This window comes from Gallus gallus, chromosome 33 (genome assembly GCF_016699485.2).
Source record: "Gallus gallus isolate bGalGal1 chromosome 33, bGalGal1.mat.broiler.GRCg7b, whole genome shotgun sequence".
Lineage (NCBI taxonomy): Eukaryota > Metazoa > Chordata > Aves > Galliformes > Phasianidae > Gallus > Gallus gallus.
Window position 1 is genome coordinate 81,149 of NC_052564.1, and position 19,736 is coordinate 100,884.

Here is a 19,736-nt window from a genome sequence, read left to right on the forward strand (position 1 = left end):
AGGAATACCTCCCAAGACAAAGCCTCCCGATGCTACCCTCGGATCGCTAACCCAGCCGCGTCCGCGCGGCACGCAGCCCGACCCAGCCCGTCCTGCGGCCGCCCCCCGCCCCGCCCCGCCCAGCGGCTCGGCCCAGGCAGTCGTTCCATCCCAACGGAGCCCGGAACTCCTCTTCCCTCACGGTCACGGACGGTGTTACTTCCGGCGGGACGGGAATCGGCCTTCCCTTGGCTCCGCTGCTCTGTGTCCCCCACGCCTCGCTCTGCTGTGCTGTGCTCCGCTCCGTCCCCTTGAAGGTCTCTCCGAGCGGCGCCGCTGGCGCTGTGTCGGCTCTCTGGCTGCTGCTCCCGGCACATCCCGGGACGGCGCTCAGCCCTGTGGGCAGCTGTGGGCGGAGACGGAGCCGTCGGTGCCGCTTCCAGGAGAACGGCCGCCTCTTCCCAGCAGAGCAGGTGAGGCCGAGCGGGGCAGAGCGCGTCCCCCTGTCCTTCCTTACCCCGTGGCAGCGCGGGCACGGCGTTCCCATTTCCCATCTTCCCATTTTGGAGATCCCCCAGTTGGCACGGGCTGGCCCCTCTGTAAATCTCTACTTGCTTTACCGCCGGGACCAACTCCCTTTTCCCATTGCTCGTGTACCCCGTTCAGCCTCTTTAACTGCAGGGAGGTTAGACAGTAAGCAGACGTGCTGCTGCTGCCGCTGCTTGCCTCAGCTGCTTCGGGGAAGGTCCTTTAATTACAGTGTTATTGGTGACATTTCTTTATGGAGAGCTCAGCGTGTGTGGCATGGACGCTGGTGGGTGACAGCTGGGGGTCTTTGCTTTGTCCAAACACGCACTAACGGCAGCGCTGCCGTCCCGCGCAGCAGCAGGAATGGAGCACTGCGGAATGCCCACCGGTTCTGCTTCAGGGAGGACGGCGGCTGCGCAGAGGACACGCACTGCAGTCTCCCTGTGTCTCTGGGGGCTGGGATCAGTGTTTGAACCGAAGGGCCGGGCCGGAGGGTCGTCCATTTCAGACACCGAGACGTGAACGTTTTTCGGGATGGTTTATAATTGCAGGGAGAGCATTTGGCGTACATTTCTCATCCGGGAGACAGAATTTGGCTTTGGCAGTTTGGCACGCAACGATTTGTTCCGTTCCATTTTCCCCTGGAAATCTTAACTCTTTGCTGTTGTCACAGAGTTATCTGAGACCGTGACAAGGGGGTCACAGGCCCGAAAAAAAGAAAGAGGCACAAAAGGGCGAAGAAAAAAGGAAGGGCTACCAGCAATGAGCCGTACGATCCGGCCGGCCCCGGCCTCACAGCAGGGCGCACTGCGGGCTGCGCTCCGGGAGAGGAATGCCCGGGGCTGATGTTTTTTGTTTGTTTGTTTTTTGCAGGATTGATTACTCCACTTTCAGACTTTTTTTTTTTCTTTTTTTTTTTGCAGTACTTTAGATTTTGTTTTGCTTTAGTTTCTGTTCCCCGTTCCTATTTATTTCAGTTCTCCTTCGCTTCATATGCAACTTCCAGACTTGGCATTTTGCAGATAACACCTCTCTCTTTTCATCCTTGTGTGGCCCCTAATGATTTTTGTCATGGATGGCTCCAAATTCAATATACACTCCTAAGGGAGATGCAGGACAATTTATTGATGTAATACAGATACGCTGTAGTGATTTAACAGTGACTTGACAGGATTGGAGATGGCTGAATACACGTGGTTATTTGCTGCATAGAGGGTAGGGTTAAACACACACCTATAGGCGTCCCTCTCCTTCAGTCACGAGGCTCAGCGTCGACCTCCTTGCTTTCTAAATTCCTAGAAGCACAAAGGTAAGGAGCCTTCGGCGCACCTGGATGCACTGCTGCGCCAAGTCTTGATCAAGGGCTAGTGTCTAAGGGACTGTATGTATACAGTCACTCTAAGAAATAACCTTAGGGAAGCTCTCAAAGCTTCAGTCTAACCATGAGTCTCTTACAGAAAATCAGTATTGGCAAGACATCGTGACGTCAAGTTACAAGGGATCTCTGTGCAGGTGTGACCTCGTGAAGCATCTCTAGTCAAAGGAAGATTCTGTTGTGAAAGAGAGCTCAAGGGGCATTTGGGCTGCTGTCTGTTTTGGGGTAAGATGACTGACTCCTTGCCATGATTTGTCTTTAGTCTGATGCACGTTTGCCCCTCAGTTGTTGAGTTGGTTGTCTGCTGCCAGTTATTTCAGCCCCGCAGTTTGCGACAGCGTTGTGATGGTTAATCTGTTTTAGCCAGAGCGTTACCAGTGCTGTTGCTCTTTGTGTTCCTGTGCAAAGCCTGGTGTGCCATCCCCATGCAGTGCCCTGCAGATGGGCTGGGGAGGGCTGGTCTTGGTCAGGGGCTGCTGCGTTCCCTCACAGCTCCCCTGCCATTTCTCTTTTCCTTGCAGGCTCCAGTTCAACTTCTGGCTTCCAGCCACGATCATCCCAGCCTGCAGGAGAGCAGCAAATGGCCTCAGCACATCCAGCTCGGGTAGGGGCTGGGGGAAGCAGGCAGGAGAGGGCGAGGGGTGTGAATGCAGGGGCAGAGGGAGGTGCCCTTGTCCAGCATGTGTGTGCTGGGGACATAGAATCGGCTGGGACTGGAGTTTCTCTCCTCTGCGAGCTGCTTCCCTGGGCCTTGGCTGTTTGCAGCAAGGAGCTCTTTGCTTGCAGGAGCCCGTGAGCTTTGTGGAGGTGGCCGTGTATTTCAGCAGGGAGGAGTGGGCGCTGCTGGACCCTGCGCAGCGAGCGCTGTACCGGGACGTGATGCTGGAGACGTATGAGTCTGTGGCCTCTCTGGGTGAGAGCTTTGCTGCCTTTCCTCCTTCTTAAGGCACCTATGGCTGTACAGTTACCCTCTGCCAGCAGGACATGGAATAAATGCCATGCAGTTACTTACTGATTAACACATTGATAACAACCACAAAGGAAACACAGAGAGGCATGAGTTTCAGAAGGGATTAGTGCACTGTGCACTCTGATAAAAGCCCCAGAGTCACTGCTTACAAGCAGGTATCAGCCAGGAAGGGGAGGAGAGTTCTCTGCAAACAGCTCTTGTGCTGCTCTGTTGCATGGTGGCACCAGCTCCAGCATAACAGTCCACTCCCTGGCTACTCCTTTAGAATGTATGATTTACTGTTCAGTTCCGATGAAGTTTTCTGATGCTTTTGGCATGGAGGAACTGGGATGAAAATAATCAAACCCTTCTAAAGGCATTTTTAAAGAAAATATCCCTGCAGAATTTTTAGAAATGTAGAAGTCATGCTGGGCTCCAGAGAAAGGCAGTGTGTGTTGGACCAGTGTCATTTAGGTCCTAATTGAGGTTTCACCATGTGGAGGGACACAGTGGAGTTGTATGCCAGAATTATGGCAGTGCTCTCATCTCCACTGTTTCTATCATTGAAGGTCCGTTCCCAGCCCCCAAGCCTGTGGTGATCTCCCTACTTGAAGGAGGGGATGACCCCTGGATCCCAGATGTGCACAGCCCTGAGGCAGTATCAGGAGACCTCAGCCCAGGTGAGGTGGTGAAGGGAAGGAGATGGTTAGGGCTGTAAAAGCCATCTCTGGTGGGTGACTATTAGGGGCATCATGTGCTACTTTTGTATTTCCTTTGTCATCCAGCAGGAGCTGAGATCACAAATATAAAGGCGGATCTGCAGAAAAGCGGTGTGGCGGGAAGGCAGAGCAGCCGTGTCTCAGTGGGAAGAATCAGAAGGGATGTCCAGGGGTGCCTGGAGGAAGGAGAGCACTTCAAGAAGCCACTGGGAAGCCATCTGGGAAGGAGGCTGAGGAACCCTCTGGACTTCAGCACAGGTCAAAAGCAGACTGAAGATCCAAGGAGCAAGGAAGCGTGCCACAAGAAGCAGCTGAATCCACGTGTTTTGTGTAGGAAAAACTTTAAAAGGTATTCCAACCTTGTTAATCACCAGCGTGTGCGCTCTGGGGAGAGCTGGTACAAGTGCTCTGATTGTGGAAGGAGCTTCAGATGGAAATCCAAACTCACCCAGCATCAGCGCACTCACACAGGAGAGAGACCCTTTAAGTGTCTTGAGTGTGAGAAGAGCTTCAAAAGGACTTTCCAGCTCACTTTGCACCAACGTGTCCACACAGGAGAGAGGCCCTTTAAGTGCTCTGAGTGTGGGAAGAGCTTCAAAAGCCGTTCTGAACTGAACCTCCACCAGCGAATCCACACAGGAGAGAGCCCCTTTAAGTGCTCAGAGTGTGGGAAGGGCTTCAAAAGCAGTTCCAACCTCAGAGTACATCAGCGCATCCACACAGGAGAGAGACCCTACAAGTGCCCTGAGTGTGGGTGGAGCTTCAAAAGGAGTTCCCAGCTTGCTTTCCACCAGCGCATCCACACAGGAGAGAGACCCTTTAAGTGCTCTCAGTGTGGGAAGAGCTTCAAAAGGAGTTCCCACCTCACCTACCACCAGCGCGTCCACACAGGAGAGAGACCCTTTAAGTGCTCTGAGTGTGGGAAGAGCTTTAAAAGCAGTTCCAACCTCGGAATACACCAGCGCATCCACACAGGGGTGAAACCCTTTAAGTGCTCTGAGTGTAGGAAGTGCTTCAAAAGCAGTTCTGAATTGAAGCAGCACCAGCGCATCCACACAGGAGAGAAATCCTTTAAGTGCCTTGAGTGTGGGAAGAGCTTCAGAAGCCGTTCAAACCTCACAGTACACGAGCGCGTCCACACAGGAGAGAGACCCTTTAAGTGTCGTGACTGTGGGAAGAGGTTTAAAAGCAGTTCCAATCTTGGAATACACCGGCGCATCCACACAGGGGTGAAACCCTTTAAGTGCCCTGAGTGTGGAATAAGCTTCAAAAGCCGTTGTCACTTGAAGCAGCACCAGCGCATCCACACAGGAGAGAAATCCTTTAAGTGTCTTGAGTGTGGGAAGAGCTTCAGAAGCCGTTCTAATCTCAACTCCCACATGAACGTCCACAAAGTAAGCAGACTTTAGAAGTGCCCTAATTTTGTGAGAACCTTCAAAAGCACTTCCAGCCTTCTTACCTACCAGCACATCCATGCAGGAGACAGAGCCTGCAGTGCTCCAGACATGGGAAGAGCTTCAGCCAGAGCCCCAGTCTTGTCACTCACCTGTGGCTTTGTGCGGTGATGAACCTTACAAATCACTTGAGCAAAGGAAGAGCTCTGGGGCCAAACTAAATTCTGTTTCCCCTTACTTACGTGGGAATTACCCCTATTGCTCTCTTTCAGCTGCAGACAGGGTGTTGAGTGGACATGCAAAGGAGAATCCAGAGCACAGCCATGGGAAACCCTCTGCCTGGTATGTTGTGATTTTGTGATTTTTGTTGTCAGTATTCCACATCAGAACATCATGTGAACCAGTGGGAGTTAAAGCATTAATGTTCCGGTTCTGTTTACTGCCTCTTATGGGCATTTTGGGTATTTTCATGGGAGGGGTGGCATCCCTGGAGGTCTTGGCGCAGAGAGGAAGTGAGGTGGAGCTCTGGACAGGACCCCGTCCGTCTCTCTCTCCCTCGGAGCCGGCTCAGCTCGCTGCAGAGAAGGGCACATGTTTCCCTCACGCTTTGGGTACTCTTCTCTCTCATTTGGTTTGATTTTGTTGGATTTAGTAAATTACTATTCCTCCTCAGGTCATTGTCGTTGTGTTTCTTCTGTTGGACCCATCTACTGGCTCTCTGCCCTTTACCCTCTCCCGAAGTGTGGCCTGTGGTGGCTGCTGGTACTCCTCTGTCATGGTCTTAGATCTAGGGGTAACTTCCATGACAAGGTGGTACATTTCTTCCAGAGCTGTGTGCAGGGAGGTGCCCAGAGAAGTCACCTCTCACCTCCTCCAGAGAATCCCATCTTCTGTGAGCCGGCAGGTGAGTACCCAAAGCAAACCTCAGATGGGCCGATATGTCGATATGTCACCGGGGAAATCTGTCTGCAGGGAGCGTGGGAAGAGCTTCAGCTGAAGCTCACCCTGAGTAGGCCCCAGTGTTTCTCCTGCAGGATGAGTTTCTTTCAGGGCTGTCGCCTCATTTCTCATGGGAAACCCCCACTGGAGAGGGTTTATGTCCCTTACTACCTTTGGTCAAAGTGGGTGGTAGAAAGAGCAAAAGGTGGAGCGTCAGAAACTCCTGTTAGTGCTTCTCCAACTGAGAAGTGAAACTGCTCAACAACATTACCATCAAACCAGGCATGATGGTCAAATTACTTTGTATTGATACTGTGCTTACAATCTTTAACTGAAGTTTGTAGCCCACTTACCTGAACAGTAATGAAGTTAAACATTAAAATTAAGTATAATAAGTTTATCCTTCTGTTTAATGGAGTAACCTGTTTGGAATTCCCCTCCAAGATGAGTCTCTGTCTTCTTTTACAGCACCACACAGGATGACAAATTGAAATGCTTCCGTTGACGTCTCTAATGATGTTACTACTGTTGTTGCAGAGACTGGATTCTTTAGCTCAGTGTGCCAGGAGCTGATTTGCTCATAGAGGCTTGAGATAGTTATTTCATTTCTGCACAGAGATCAGTGCTGAGTGGTTCATGCACAAGGCCTTCTCCGTGGTACAGAATTTCTTTTGTGGACCAGGAATGCAGGATTGCCTTATGTCTGAGTTTACTGACAGCACTTACCTACTCTTTGAAGACGTCGTGCTTTCCGCTGTCAGTTCTGCTTTCTGTGGCTGATGCTCAGAGCTGATGCTATTTACAGCTGGTACATTCTATACAACTCCTCTTTGTACCAGGATGCATCCTCTTTTCTGGCTTAAGGAAGTGTGTATCCTTGAAATGTAAGGAGTACACCTTTAAGTAATGGCAGTGGGTGAAAACTCATTGTATTTCACTTATTCACTGCTTCCCAGGTATCTTCAGTAGTTGAAATTTTAAAGAACAGTCAACAACAAAAGGCTATCTTTGATGTTGAGATATGTGACCAGTTGCCTGTGTTCTTGTCTTGGAGACATCATTTAACACATGATTGATGGGACAGCTGCTTTATTCTGGGGAAGAAGTTTGTGTCAAGCACTGGTTGTGTTAGTGTGCAGTAAGGACAGAAAGTAACTATATATAGGAAAGGGATGTTACATTGCACAGAAGGGTAAGATGATAAGTAGCCCAGAAGATGGACATTGATTGGGAAACTTTGTGGATTTTTGTTTTGCTTCAGAACAGATTTAAAGAGAGAGTGTGTACGGTGGCCTGGAATAAGGAAATTGTATTTCTCCTGGAGAGAGAAATCAGAGGTGCCGGATCAAAACAGAGTTAAGGGGAGTACTATTGTCACAGAGTTATCTAGATCAATCCGTGTCTGTGACAGGGGGCAGCAAGCCTGAGGGCCCACCAGTCCAAAAAGAAAAAAAGAGAAAGGGAAAAGTGGGAAGGTATGGAGATGGGAGCTGGGCCCCAAAAAACAGAACTGTGGCAGTGATCTAAGGAGGAAACTTAATTTTACTAAATATGATATTGGATTGCTAGATAACAATATAATACATTATAAATGGAATTGAGGCTAATTAAATAAAATGAGAGAGAGAGTGTCCGAAACCGGAAAGCCTACTTTGAACTGAAGGCACACAGCTGGGGAGCACACCCACACACTGCCAGGTAGCGAGCAAGAGAGCCAAAGAGCCGGATTCCATGACTTCCTCCCGTGGCTTATCTTCCTCTCTGACCATGAGGTCCCCTTGGGATATGTAGTTCTTCTTCTCTTCTGAGATCCAGGTATCCAGAAAGTTGTCAGTTCACGGAACTGGAATATTTAATTTAATTTAATTCCCTGTGCTTTACATAATGTTATGATGTGGAATACCGATAACAAGAATCATCAAATCATGACAACTATTAAAAGGAAAATAAAATGTTTTCCATTATCTTTGTGGGAAAATGCTTTAATGGTACCAATTTGTCATGAAGTTATCTCTAGATCTGTCTGTGTCCGTGACAGGGACAGCAGGCCCACTGGCCCAGAAAAGGGGAGGGGAGGTCATCGATGGTTTACAGGCTGGTTCAGCCTGGTACTGTGACTAACGGGACAGGGGATCTACAGATCTACACCAAGGGAAAGGGGAAGGGTAGGGAGATGGGAGATGGGCCTAAAAACAGAACAGTAGCAACGATCTGAGGAGGAAAGTTAATTTACTGAATATGATATCAGAATGTGAGATAACATGCTATAATACAATATATAATTGGAATTGAGAGAGAGAGAGAATTCTGTGACTTGCCAGCTTTATCTTCCCCTCTGAACGCAAAGTCCTCTGGGGTATATAGTTCTCTTCTGAGAGCCAGGTATTCAGAAAACCTGCAGTCCACAGAAGTGGGGCATTAACTCTTTAACTCCCAGTGCTTTACATGATGTTATGATGTGGGATACCAATAACAAAAATCATTAAACCATGACACAATTTGAAAGGGATTTCCATTCAGTGTTACTTAGAATGTCATAAACAATAAGGCCACAGCTTTTGTATTAGTGATAGCCAGTGCTTTGTTCCATATGTTATAACCAATCACTGTGCTAGGACTAAATCATAAGAGAGCTCTACTCTATCTGTTAAGGCAGAGTGTGGGCCCATCAAAAGGATAGAAAGTGCAGAGAGCTGTTGTAAATCATAGAGTTATAGAATGGCTTGGGTTGGAAGGGACCTCAAGGATCATCAGTTTCCAACCCCCCTGCCACAGTGTCCTGGTAATATCAGTTTTTCATATCAGGACATCATGCAACAGGCTGTTGGGTGCAGAGGCACAGTGCACTGTGGAGCTGTACTTCCTGTTTTTTTTAGCAGTCTCACATGAATTCTGACTCTCCAAGAGGAAGATACACTGAGATGTACTATATTTCCCAAGAGCCTCTGCATGATCTCCAGTTCCAGATGATGAAGATGCAGCTCTTCCAGGTTCCGACAGTGCAGCAAGCAGCATGGTTGTAGCCTTCTTCTCTTTCCCATTTCAGTTATTAATTGTAACTCTCTTTCTTATAATGATCTTACATTTTTTTACCATTTGTTCTACATATGTTTTCTCTCCTTATCTTAATTGGGTTGTTTTTCTCTCCTAAAAGGGAGAGATGGGGGCCTCTTTCCCTGTCACGCTTGAAAATGCGATACAAGACAAGTGATAATGACTTGCTGCAAAGGCTCTCAACAAGCAATGATGCAAGATGACCCGTGATGATGACCTGTGATGATGGACAATAACACATGATGACATAATGACATAAGAGATGACTCACAGCTATGGATGAGAACTCATGATGACACACAATGACATACAAAACCAAAATATGACAGTAGGTGACAACATCCAATGACATACAAAGTCAACTTGCAACAATAAATGAGGGCATTTGCTGACATGCAGTGTCAAGTCATAGACACGAATGGCAACACATCATGACACTTGATGACACGTGATGACATGTTACATGTGATAATGTGATGGTGACTCATGACAGTGGATGACAGTAAGTCATGACACATGGTGACACACAGTGACAACTCAGGAAGATGGATGGCAACACATGATGACACAGATGAGTACACATGACAATCCATGACAACACTTCATGATTATGGAGGTCAACACGTGACCACATGTGATGATACATGACAGCAACCCACGGTAATGGTTGATGACATGCAATGATATGTGGTGAACCACAGTGATGACACAATGACAGGCAATGACACATCATGACACTTGATACCAACTCGTGATGGAGAAGATGATGACATCTGACAACATGTGATAATGATTTGCAGTGATAGATAACAGCAAATCATGACACATGATGACACGCAAAATGACTTGTGAAGATGGACAGTGACACGTGACAGTGACTCACAGTGATGGACAATAATAAGTTAACTCAATGTCAGGTGACGACACACCATGACACATAATTACAAGTGACGATGACTCACAATTGACACATGATAACACATCATGCCACATGATTACATGCAGTGACGACTAATGATTGAGATGTGATGACAAGTCATGACAATGACACATGACATCAAATCACAACAATGTATCATGGCATCTTTTGGTGTGTCTTGACGATGCATGACGATGACTCATGAAAATAAGTGATGACACATCGTGACATGCAACAACATGCTTTCAGGTTGCCTGGATCGATGAGCTGAGGCTAGTTGGATGAGTTTTAACAAAACCAAGTGCCAAGTCCTGCTCAGGTCTTATGGGGAGTAGCTGAGGGAACTGCAATTGTTTAGTCTGGAGAAGAGGAGGTTCAGCGGACACCTTATTGCTCTCTACAATTGCCTGAAAGGAGATTGTGGTAAGGTGGGGTTTGGCCTCTTTTCCCAGGTAACTAGTGATAGGAGGGAAAGGGAATGGCCGCGGATTGCACCAGGGCAAGTTCAGTTTGGATATTAGGAAAAATTTCTTCTCTGAATGAGTGGTAATGGTACAGGGTGCCCAGAGAGGTGGTAAAGTCACCGTCTCTGAGGTGTTCAACAAAAGTGTTGATGTGGCACTGAGGGACGTGTTTTCATTGGCATGGTGGGGGATGGGTTGATAGTAGGACTTGGTGATCTTAGAGGGCTTTTCCAGCCTCAAGGATTCTATGATCTTAAGGAACTGACAAACTCCATTCAGGCCTGTGTCTTTTCTTTCATACCTGATGTCACATGGTGGAGCGGTTGCACCATTTATGTCTTCCATCCTCTTTCTAGAGCTGCAAGAACCACGGGAACACACTCCTAACTTCTAACTCCTCATTTTCCCTCCCTCTTTCAGAATGTATTATTCCCAAATTATTCCTCAGAACATTTTTGCTTTGTTTTTAGTATTAATGAAATATTCAGGCAGAGGCAGTGCTGCAACCTTAATAGGCAGTGTTACAGCTGAGGGTTTGTAATGCAGAAGTGCCATTGCTTCTGCTTAAAGTTTACTAAACCCGAAGAAAGTATGAGGAAGTAAGTTAGTTTCATCAATTTAAAAGAGAGGTACTCACACGTGCCCTATTACAGATGGCTGTTGGCACGTAGAGTGTCAGTTAAATTCTCAATCCTGGCAGTGAATGGCTAGAGTGTCCACACAACCCACTACAACTGTTGCTTTCTATATATACAATCAAGAGACAAGAAGGCATCACGTAACAGGATAAGCAAGAAAGCATGAAGACTTGGTTACAGCTGCAGAGCAGTTTCTCACAAGCAGGTTTCTTCTAGCCCAATGCAGAAGCAAGAGGCAGTTTACATATCTTCTGAAGCTCACACAAGCCCTTTCTCAGGGGCTAGCCACCTGCTCAGGCTGTGATCTGTGTTTTTCCCACGCATATGGAAGATTTACTTAGCCTTGAGTGGGACCAAAGTGAGGACATTTAGAAGAATCTGGTCAACATTGTACTGAGCAGGACTAGGGTGGGGTTCTTGTTTGTTTGCTTGTTTGTTTTGTTCTGTTTTTCTTGTCAAGGGCAGTGTCAGAAGAGGGTGTGTTTACCCCTTGTGCAGTAGGGATACTGGCCACTTTAAATGTGTCACAAAACTATTACTTTCTGGATAGCTTTTATTGAGAGGAGGAAACAGTTTTGGTCATGAGTACAACTGGATTATCAGGACAAAGCAAAAAGATTTGGCTATGATCACTTCAAAGCTTAGAAGAACATCCCCTGCAGAAAGATGTGTAGAGTTTGTAAATTGCAAAGAGGAGTGTGAAACCTTGACACAACTTTTGCCCCACAGAAAATATAAAAGGACAAGGAAGCAGTCTTTCCCATACACAAACCCCAAATTACCCCGAGGGCAGTTCCTTCTGTGTGGCAGTAGAGTCTGTACTTATACTTAAGTGAACACCCTAGCTGGCCTTTGTGCAGCAGAGAGGTTAATTATGCTCATGCCTCCAAAGACCTAATTGAGAAACTAGGATAGGAAGTTCTTAGAAAAAGAACTTGCTTGCTCAGGGATGCAAAGTAGAAACGTGGCATCGTTGCCATCAGCAGTGCTCAGTGAGGAAATGACCCAGCTTCAGGGAGATGCTGCCTTCGAGAGCAGGGCAGCCAGAGATTGTCTCTTGCTGAGACACACACATGGATGAGAGGAGTTAAAGGAACACAAGTGTCATAAACAGAGGGTTGTGGTGAATGGCACCATGTGCAGCCCAGTGGCAAGCAGTGTTTCCCAGGGGTCTGTCTTGGGAGCAGTGTTTTTCAACATCTTCATCAATGACATCGATGATGGGTTCATAGAATCACACCACAGAATCACAGAATGGCCTCGGTTGAAAAGGACCACAATGATCATTGAGTTTCAACCCCCCTGCTTTGTGCAGGGAGGCTGCAGGGAGTTTCAACCCCCCTGCTTTGTGCAGGGAGTGCCACATCCAGCCTGGCCTTGAATGTCTCCAGCAACGGAGCATCCACAACCTCCTCTGGCAACCTGTTCCAGTGTGTCACCACCTTCTGAGTGAATCCTTTGAGTGCATCCTCAGCAAGTTTGCTGATGGCACCAAGCTGAGTGGTGCGTTTGACATGTTAGAATGAAGATCATAGATTCATATAATCATAGAACTGCTTGGTTGGAAAAGACTTTAAAAGATCATCAAGTCCAACCTCAATCTAAACATACTACCCTAACTCTAACAACCCACTGCTAAATCATGTCTGTGATCACCACATCCAAATGGTCTTTATATTCATTCAGGGGTGGTGACTCAACCACCTCCCTGGGGAGCCTATTCCAGTGCTTAGCAACCCTTTCTGTAAAGAAGTGTTTCCTGATATCCAACCTAAACTTACCCTGGCGTAACTTGAGGCCATTTCCCCTCATCCTGTCACCTGTCACTAGTGAGAAGAGACCAACCCCACTCTCGCTGCAATCACCTTTCAGGTATTTGAAGAGAGCGATAACATCTACCTTCAACCTCCTCTTCCCTAAACTAAACAGCCCTGGTTCTTTAGTCGCTTCTCAACGTGTCGTCCAGAGAGACCTCAACAAACTTGAAAGTTGGGCCCATGTGAACCTAATGAGGTTCATCATAACAACCAATAGTGGACCATCACGATGCTAGAAGGATGCTTGATGACATCAAAGATTGCCAAATAGGGCTATGTCTGTTGGGCAATCACTGGAAGTGGATAGGATAATGAATTTGGGAATGTAACGAATACATAACAAATGTGTAAATATATTCCATTCATAAAGGATCAACTGGTGGAGCATTCTTGTAGAGTTATCCCAGTGCTACCCCAACGCTGCCAATAAATACCTTGCTTTGAATTAATTGGCGACCCAGGTGAGACAATCTCTGCTCGGCTGCAGGACCCATTGAGAACAGGACTCCCTGGGCACCCCTGGATAGTTCTCTGGAGAGAATCCTTGCCTCAACTGGATCACTGTGGGAACAGACAAGGACCATCTGAGGGAGAAAAAAAAAAAAAAAAAAGTTCTCTTTACTTTTAAGTTTTGGGGAACAGTCCACTGGGGGGTCACTCATAAGTCGGTGAGGATCGCAGGGTTGGCCAGATTTGGAAGAACCAATTGCAGGCAGGAGTCCTGCTGGGTCTGGGAAGCCATCCGTAAGTAAACAGAGATTGCAAGGTTCATGTATGAGCACCCAGGTATATACATTTAGGCCTGACTGTTGGTTCATGCTCTACCAGGTATGCCTGGGTTTTGAAACTAAGGTGCTGAAACTTGGCTTTGATAACATGTTTTTGTTTAATGCCTAAGGAAACTGGGAACATAAATATATTGACAGGACCAGTACTTGTAATTGAGTGTCCTAATTGTGAGACTAAGTGATGGGTGTTTATGGAAGTTGGAGAACTGTACTGGTTTGACTTGTGGCTTTTGGAGGTAGTGGGACAAACTGTTTTGGTGGTATGTGGAAGTTTAATTGATGATGTATGGAATTCTTGATTTTAATGGTATATGGAAGTGTAATTGATGGTATATATGGAATCATGACTGATGGTATTGATTTTTAATGGTATACAAATCTATAACTAATAGTTCATGAAGGTGTAATTAGATGGAATTTGCGGTATCTTGGAAATAGTAATTATTGCAACAGTTTGCTGTTGTGTTGAGAACAATGTATGTTAATGTGAACAGCATTAAATGGACGGCAATGATATCGGTTGGTTTGCTTGGCAATAGAGATTAGTAGATCAGTTTAAGAACCAATATATTAGTTTTGCAAAAGGAATCCATAAGTGATAGTTCTAAAACTTTCCATTTCAGATTGAGTGGGTGAACAGTCTTGTTTTTCCTCAATAATTTTACATTATTGAGGAACATAATAGAATACTTTTATCTTCTGCCTCAATGATTTTGCCTCACAAGAAGTACTGGAGTCACAATAGAATACTTTTATCTTTTGCCTCAAAACGTGCAAGGACATTTTCCTCAGGTTCCACATTTATGTTTTACAAAAGTGTCTCACTATGGCCTAATAAGCAATGGGAATCCTCCAATCTGGGGAAAAGTGAATGAAAGGGAGTCAAAGGGTTCAGTGATGAAGCTGATGATGAAAAAGGGGAAGGAAAAAGGGAACTCCACCGCCCTAGATAGCACTGAGCATGGCCAAAGGGACATCAGCACATATCTATGTGTCCATGAAAAGGAGTGAATATGTATGGCAGTGTACTGCATATGCATGTCTTAACTGTATAAATGTAGAAGCTGAACTCTGAGAGGTGCGCTTGCTTGTCACGACGCGCGGTGCGCAACGTGAAGAATAAAGGAATGCTGCTTTCTAACACTACACTGGGGTTTGGGAGTTTTCTTCCTGAATTTCAGATGACAGGAGAAAGAAAGAAGGGCAGAGGGGGGAGCACACTGACACACTGGCTTCATTGTGGAGGAAACCTGATCAGAGTGTGGGAATTAAATGTTGTTTCTGCATCAGAACAAGATAAGAATGTTTTTAATTTCATGGCCTCTGCTACCATTTGGGTCCTTTATTACAATTAATAGCTCTTTTCAGGGGTCTTTCTACTTTATCAGGGTTCTCTGGTAGTTTTCATTGCTCATCCTCTAGATAAACCTTCCCCAACAATGCATATTCAGTATATAAGTAAAATAATATATACATAGATATATATATATAGATACATCCATAGAGATTAGGTAGATGGAGTAAGTTATAAGCACAAAGACTGAAGCTCCTGTCTGTCCAGCCATCTGAAAAACTTCTGGGCCTTCAGTTAAAGGCAGGTTAGACATAATAGATATCTTTACAAATCAGAAACCCCTTGATGTTGGAAAACTACTAGCTTTTGGTACTGGATAGACAGGACCTGAGTAACACGAGAATTAAAGGAGAAATTAAACAATTAACAGCGTACATATATAAGCTAGTAACAACTTACGTATAGCCAGCATGAAAAAAATATATGTCACACACACTGCAAGAATATCCTGCACAAATTAAAAGGACAACTCGTGACATGCCTTAGGGATTGAGGAAGATCTGGCACCCCCCCTCCGTACTCTTTGTCTAACAAAGACTCCGAAGAAAATCACCATATCAATACGAACGAGAAGGCGGGTACTGAGACCTCTTGGAGACAACAGGACTGCTACTGACTGACACCAGATAACACAGATTAACAAGTAATTAACAAATGTAAACCTTTTGATAAGATTGTGAACCTGGAGTACACAGCCAGTGGGGAAACAGGGGAGGCAAGGGGCGGGGGGGAGGGGGAAGAGAAACAAGGCACAAGGTACAAAAGCTGTCATATCCATGCCCATAAGCGCGTTCTTCTGCCTGTGGGACGCCCGCTATTGCAATCGCGAATAAAATCTGCTTTATCAGAGATACCGTCCTGACAAAATTATTTGGATATTTCCAACAAGAGCAATGCTGCTGGTCTGAGTTGCAGCTGGCTTTTACCCCCAGGCTGTACCGCTTTATAAGTTAAGAGAGTTTTCTTCCTGGGTTTCGGATGACAATTTTTGACGACCCAGATGGGACACTGCAACTGAAATCTCGAGGACCGAAGGACCGGAGGGGACCTCCGTTCAGTGCACATGCCGAGTTATTATCGGGGAGCTCCCTCCGGTCCCGGCTCCGCTGGGTCTGGCTGAAAGTTCCCAGGAATACGCAGCGGCATTCCTTTTTATTGCCTCCGGTAAAGCGTGACAGAAGTATCACCTACGGAGAGCAAAGGTAAGGGGATCCCCGAGTAGGTACCCACAGGCGAGCGGTTGAAAAGGGGGGATTTGATTCGAATTGATTCCGCTTAATCAAAGAGGGTTTGATTTTGCGATTCTGCCTGGACGGTTTAGATTCTGCTTACATTCCACAGGGGCATTCTTTTGTGGTGAGAAAAACATAGGTACCAGACTCCTTGTCGGCAAGATAAGGAGAACCGGAGGAGGGAGATAGGAGAAAAATAGGCCCCAGTCTCCTTGTCAGCAAGACAATGAGGAAGGGATGAACCTAGTCAGCAGGGATTAGGATAACGAGGAGAAAAGTAGTCTAAAGTTCAAGAAGACGTAATGAGGAAGAGTGTTTACTTCATCCCAACGGACCACCAGATGGGGATGCGACCACCCAGAGGAGAATACAAACGCATGCGCCGGAGGGGAGGGACTTGATTAATGAATATGTAGTGAGGTTCAACGTAACCTATTGAATATGTATGCACTTGATTTACAAATACGTAACATTTCTGTGGACCGGTATGCAAGTTAGGAGGAGCTATCCCCCCTTGCATCCGGCTCTGCACAGCGTTGATTAAAACATACCTGATTTTATAACTACTTTGTGGTTATAGAGTATGATTCTGCAAATCACAGTGAGACATCCCGAGTGTGTGGAGCGTTCTGTGTTTTCCAGAAGTAACGTAGTGAAGGAGTGCTTGAGAACAGCCCCCTAAGAGAAATGGGTTTCGAGTCCCTGTTAAAGAGGGTGCTTGAGAGATTCAAGACCCTCCATGTTTCTCGAAGTAACGTGGTGATGGGGTGCTTGAGAGATTCCTGATGCCCATGAGAAACTGAAGCACTTGTTAATTGTGTTGCATTATGGTTGCTGGCATTGTGATTTTGTATGTGACCATGGGTCTTCAAGTATTACTGTAACTGCACCGAGCTTTTTATTTATTTTTCTCTTTCTGTGGTGTGCATATGTGGTGAATCTGCATATTGTGTTAAGCTTTACTTTTTACTTTTGTAGCTGCAGCAGTGTTTGTGTGTTGCAGTGTGCATTTAGAAGCATAAAGTGTATTAAAAGTGTATTAAAAGTGTATTTAGATTGTTGTGATGGGTTGCAGTTTGCAAGAAGAAAGTTTGCAGTCTGCAGTTTGCAGAGAAAGAGCCGAAAGAGCTGAAGGTGAGACTCTGAAAACCCCTGTTGTAAAACGGTGTGTTACCTGGGGGGTGGGGAGGAATCCATTGGAAGCAAGGATGACCTTATCTACAGAGATCTAGGAAACCCGATATCCTACAGTTAGCACTGGAAGCCTCCGGGGCTGGAGATGAGACTGAAATAGAATATTTGCTAGACCCTATTGGTTTTTGTATTTACCAGGCTGGCCCATTGGCTGGTACTCCAGGTTCACAGTTCTATCAAAGGTTTACATTTATTAATTCGTGTGTTATCTGGTGTCAGTCAGTAGCCATCCTGTTGTCTCCAAGATGTCTCAGTCGTATTGATGTGGTGATTTTCTTCAAAGTCTTGGTTAAACAAAGAGCACCGGGGAAGGGGGGGATGGCAGGCCTTCCCCATGTCTCTTCAGGCACTTCCTTGGGCATGTCGTGACTTATTCTCTGGTTTGATAAGTCTTGTGCAGGATATTCTTGCAATGTGTATGACAAAATATACATATATACACCTATATACTGAGCGTGCATTCCTGAGGAAGGTTCATCTAGAGGATAAGTGTTGCAAACTGTAAGAGACCCCCCACCCCCCCAAGTAAAGTAGAAATACTCCCAAAAGCAACTATGGCAGCAGAGACCATGAAATAAATTTAAAAAAATCTTATCTAATTCTAATGCAGAAAAAACATTTGATCCCCACAATAGGCAGGAGAGGTGCCTGGAAGATCATAGAGAGTTTAGCCAACTTGTAATGATGGAAGTTTGGAAGAAGAAAAAGCAAGGAGAGAAGCTTGGGAAAGGCATAGGCCAAGGAAGGCACAGGAGGGAACAAAGAGGAAACAGAGAAAGCAAAGAAAGGAGAAGGATAGAGACAAGAAATTACTGGCGTTGACCATACTCCAGGGAACTGAAAGGGGGATAATAGTGTCATCCAAAATCTGGGAAGAAAACAATGCAGCTCCAATGTGGTGTTGGAAAGCAGCATTCCTTTATTCTTCATGATGTGCACCGAGCGTCGTGACAAGCAAGCGCACCTCTCAGAGTTCAGCTTCTACATTTATACAGTTAAGACATGCATATGCAGTACATCACCATACATATTCATTCTTTTTCAAGGACTCATAGATACGTGCTGATGTCCCTTTGGCCATGCTCAGTGGTATTCAGCTGGTCAAGTGCCCACCTACTTCTTCCCCTTTTTTCACCATCAGCTTCATCACTGAACCCTTTGACTCACTTCCATTCACTTTTCCCCAGATTGGAGGATTCCCATTGCTTATTAGGCCATAGTGAGACACTTTTGTAAAACATAAATGTGGAACCTGAGGAAAATGTCCTTGCACGTTTTGAGGCAAAAGATAAAAGTATTCTATTGTGACTCCAGTACTTCTTGTGAGGCAAAATCATTGAGGCAGAAGATAAAAGTATTCTATTATGTGCCCAGTGCAAAATTATTGAGGAAAAACAAGACTGTTCACCCACTCAATCTGAAATGGAAAGTTTTAGAACTATCACTTATGGATTTCTTTTGCTAAAATAATATATTGGCTCTTAAAGTAATGTATTAATCCCTATTGCTAAGCACACTAACCTATACCAATTCCTCCTTTTCTTTTTGAGGATTAAGATGTTCATATCCTAATCCTCATCACCCTTGACCTTTCATATTTAGAGACACATTTCCAACATTGAATCAGGCAACAAGCAAGGATACATACAGCGAATACATACACTATCCCCACAAGTAACTTCTTTAACCAATGCAATTTGGGAAGCTGGGAAGTCATTTTGGTTTCAGCTTACTTCCTCCTGGCTTGTTTTATGCAGTATCTCAGGTTGGTGCCATATCTTATATATGTATGTTTCTGTTCTACCACTTAACTGCTGAGATGTTTACTGTAGCCATTTCTAATTCTGCAACTCCTAAAGAGAGATTTAAACACCTGACAAAGGAGTGAAATCTACTAGGTCTTTCTGTTGATGGATGGAGCACTTCTCTCCTGTCTTTTGAGGGTACTCAGGCCTATATTATCCCCATTCACTGATCTGTTACTGTCACCTTTGACATTACTATTCCTAGGGTGCAGGTTTCAGTCCATCTTGGGGGATCTTTCAAGGTCAATCTCCACATAGCCAAGACTGTCCTTTCCCTTTAGCTGACACCCAATATTTATCCCTGTTTTTTTCCAAAATACTGATTTGTTATTTGTTCTGTCCATTTACAGTATGGGTATTCTCCTATTGGAGCCTTCCCTAACTGACTGTTCCTTATGTCTGTCAGACAAATGGTATCATTCATAGGCTGGGTCTCCACAATCCATGTATGTTATTCTAGATATTTATCTGCAAGGTACTCTACATAATGGGCATGGACTTGCTTCATGTTATGGCAATTCTGAGCATATCCAACACCTTTTTCATCAATTTCATGCACGTATTTTGTTTCCATGCATTCACCTGATA

General features: G+C 45.6%; 2 protein-coding genes across 6 annotated transcripts in view; one reads left to right on the forward strand and one right to left on the reverse strand.

Annotated features, from left to right (window-relative positions):
* LOC107049262 overlaps positions 1–94 on the reverse strand; it is a 49,205-nt gene extending 49,111 nt beyond the window's left edge. Inside the window, exon 1 of the mRNA XM_040654583.2 lies at positions 9–94. The gene's annotated coding sequence lies outside the window, so the exon portion shown is untranslated. The remainder of the gene's footprint in view (positions 1–8) is intronic.
* Positions 95–169: 75 nt separating this feature from the next.
* LOC769660 (zinc finger protein 184-like) lies at positions 170–14,709 on the forward strand. 5 transcript variants are annotated; one of them, XR_003072622.3, is made up of 8 exons: positions 170–452; positions 1,965–2,107; positions 2,404–2,486; positions 2,669–2,795; positions 3,401–3,511; positions 3,617–5,286; positions 5,618–5,848; positions 6,352–14,709. XR_003072622.3 is itself a non-coding variant. In XM_040654602.2 (7 exons), exons 3-7 carry the CDS (start codon positions 2,463–2,465, stop codon positions 5,232–5,234), a joined length of 1,608 nt encoding a protein of 535 aa, XP_040510536.1. In that variant the 5' UTR covers positions 170–452; positions 1,965–2,107; positions 2,404–2,462; the 3' UTR covers positions 5,235–14,709. The 5 variants fall into 5 exon arrangements, 3 of the variants coding, with proteins under 3 accessions (XP_040510536.1, XP_040510538.1, XP_046760872.1); XR_005842339.2 differs by having other exon boundaries at positions 3,617–4,944; positions 5,217–5,286; positions 5,618–14,709; XM_040654602.2 differs by having other exon boundaries at positions 3,617–4,944; positions 5,217–14,709.
* The last annotated feature ends 5,027 nt before the right edge of the window (positions 14,710–19,736 follow it).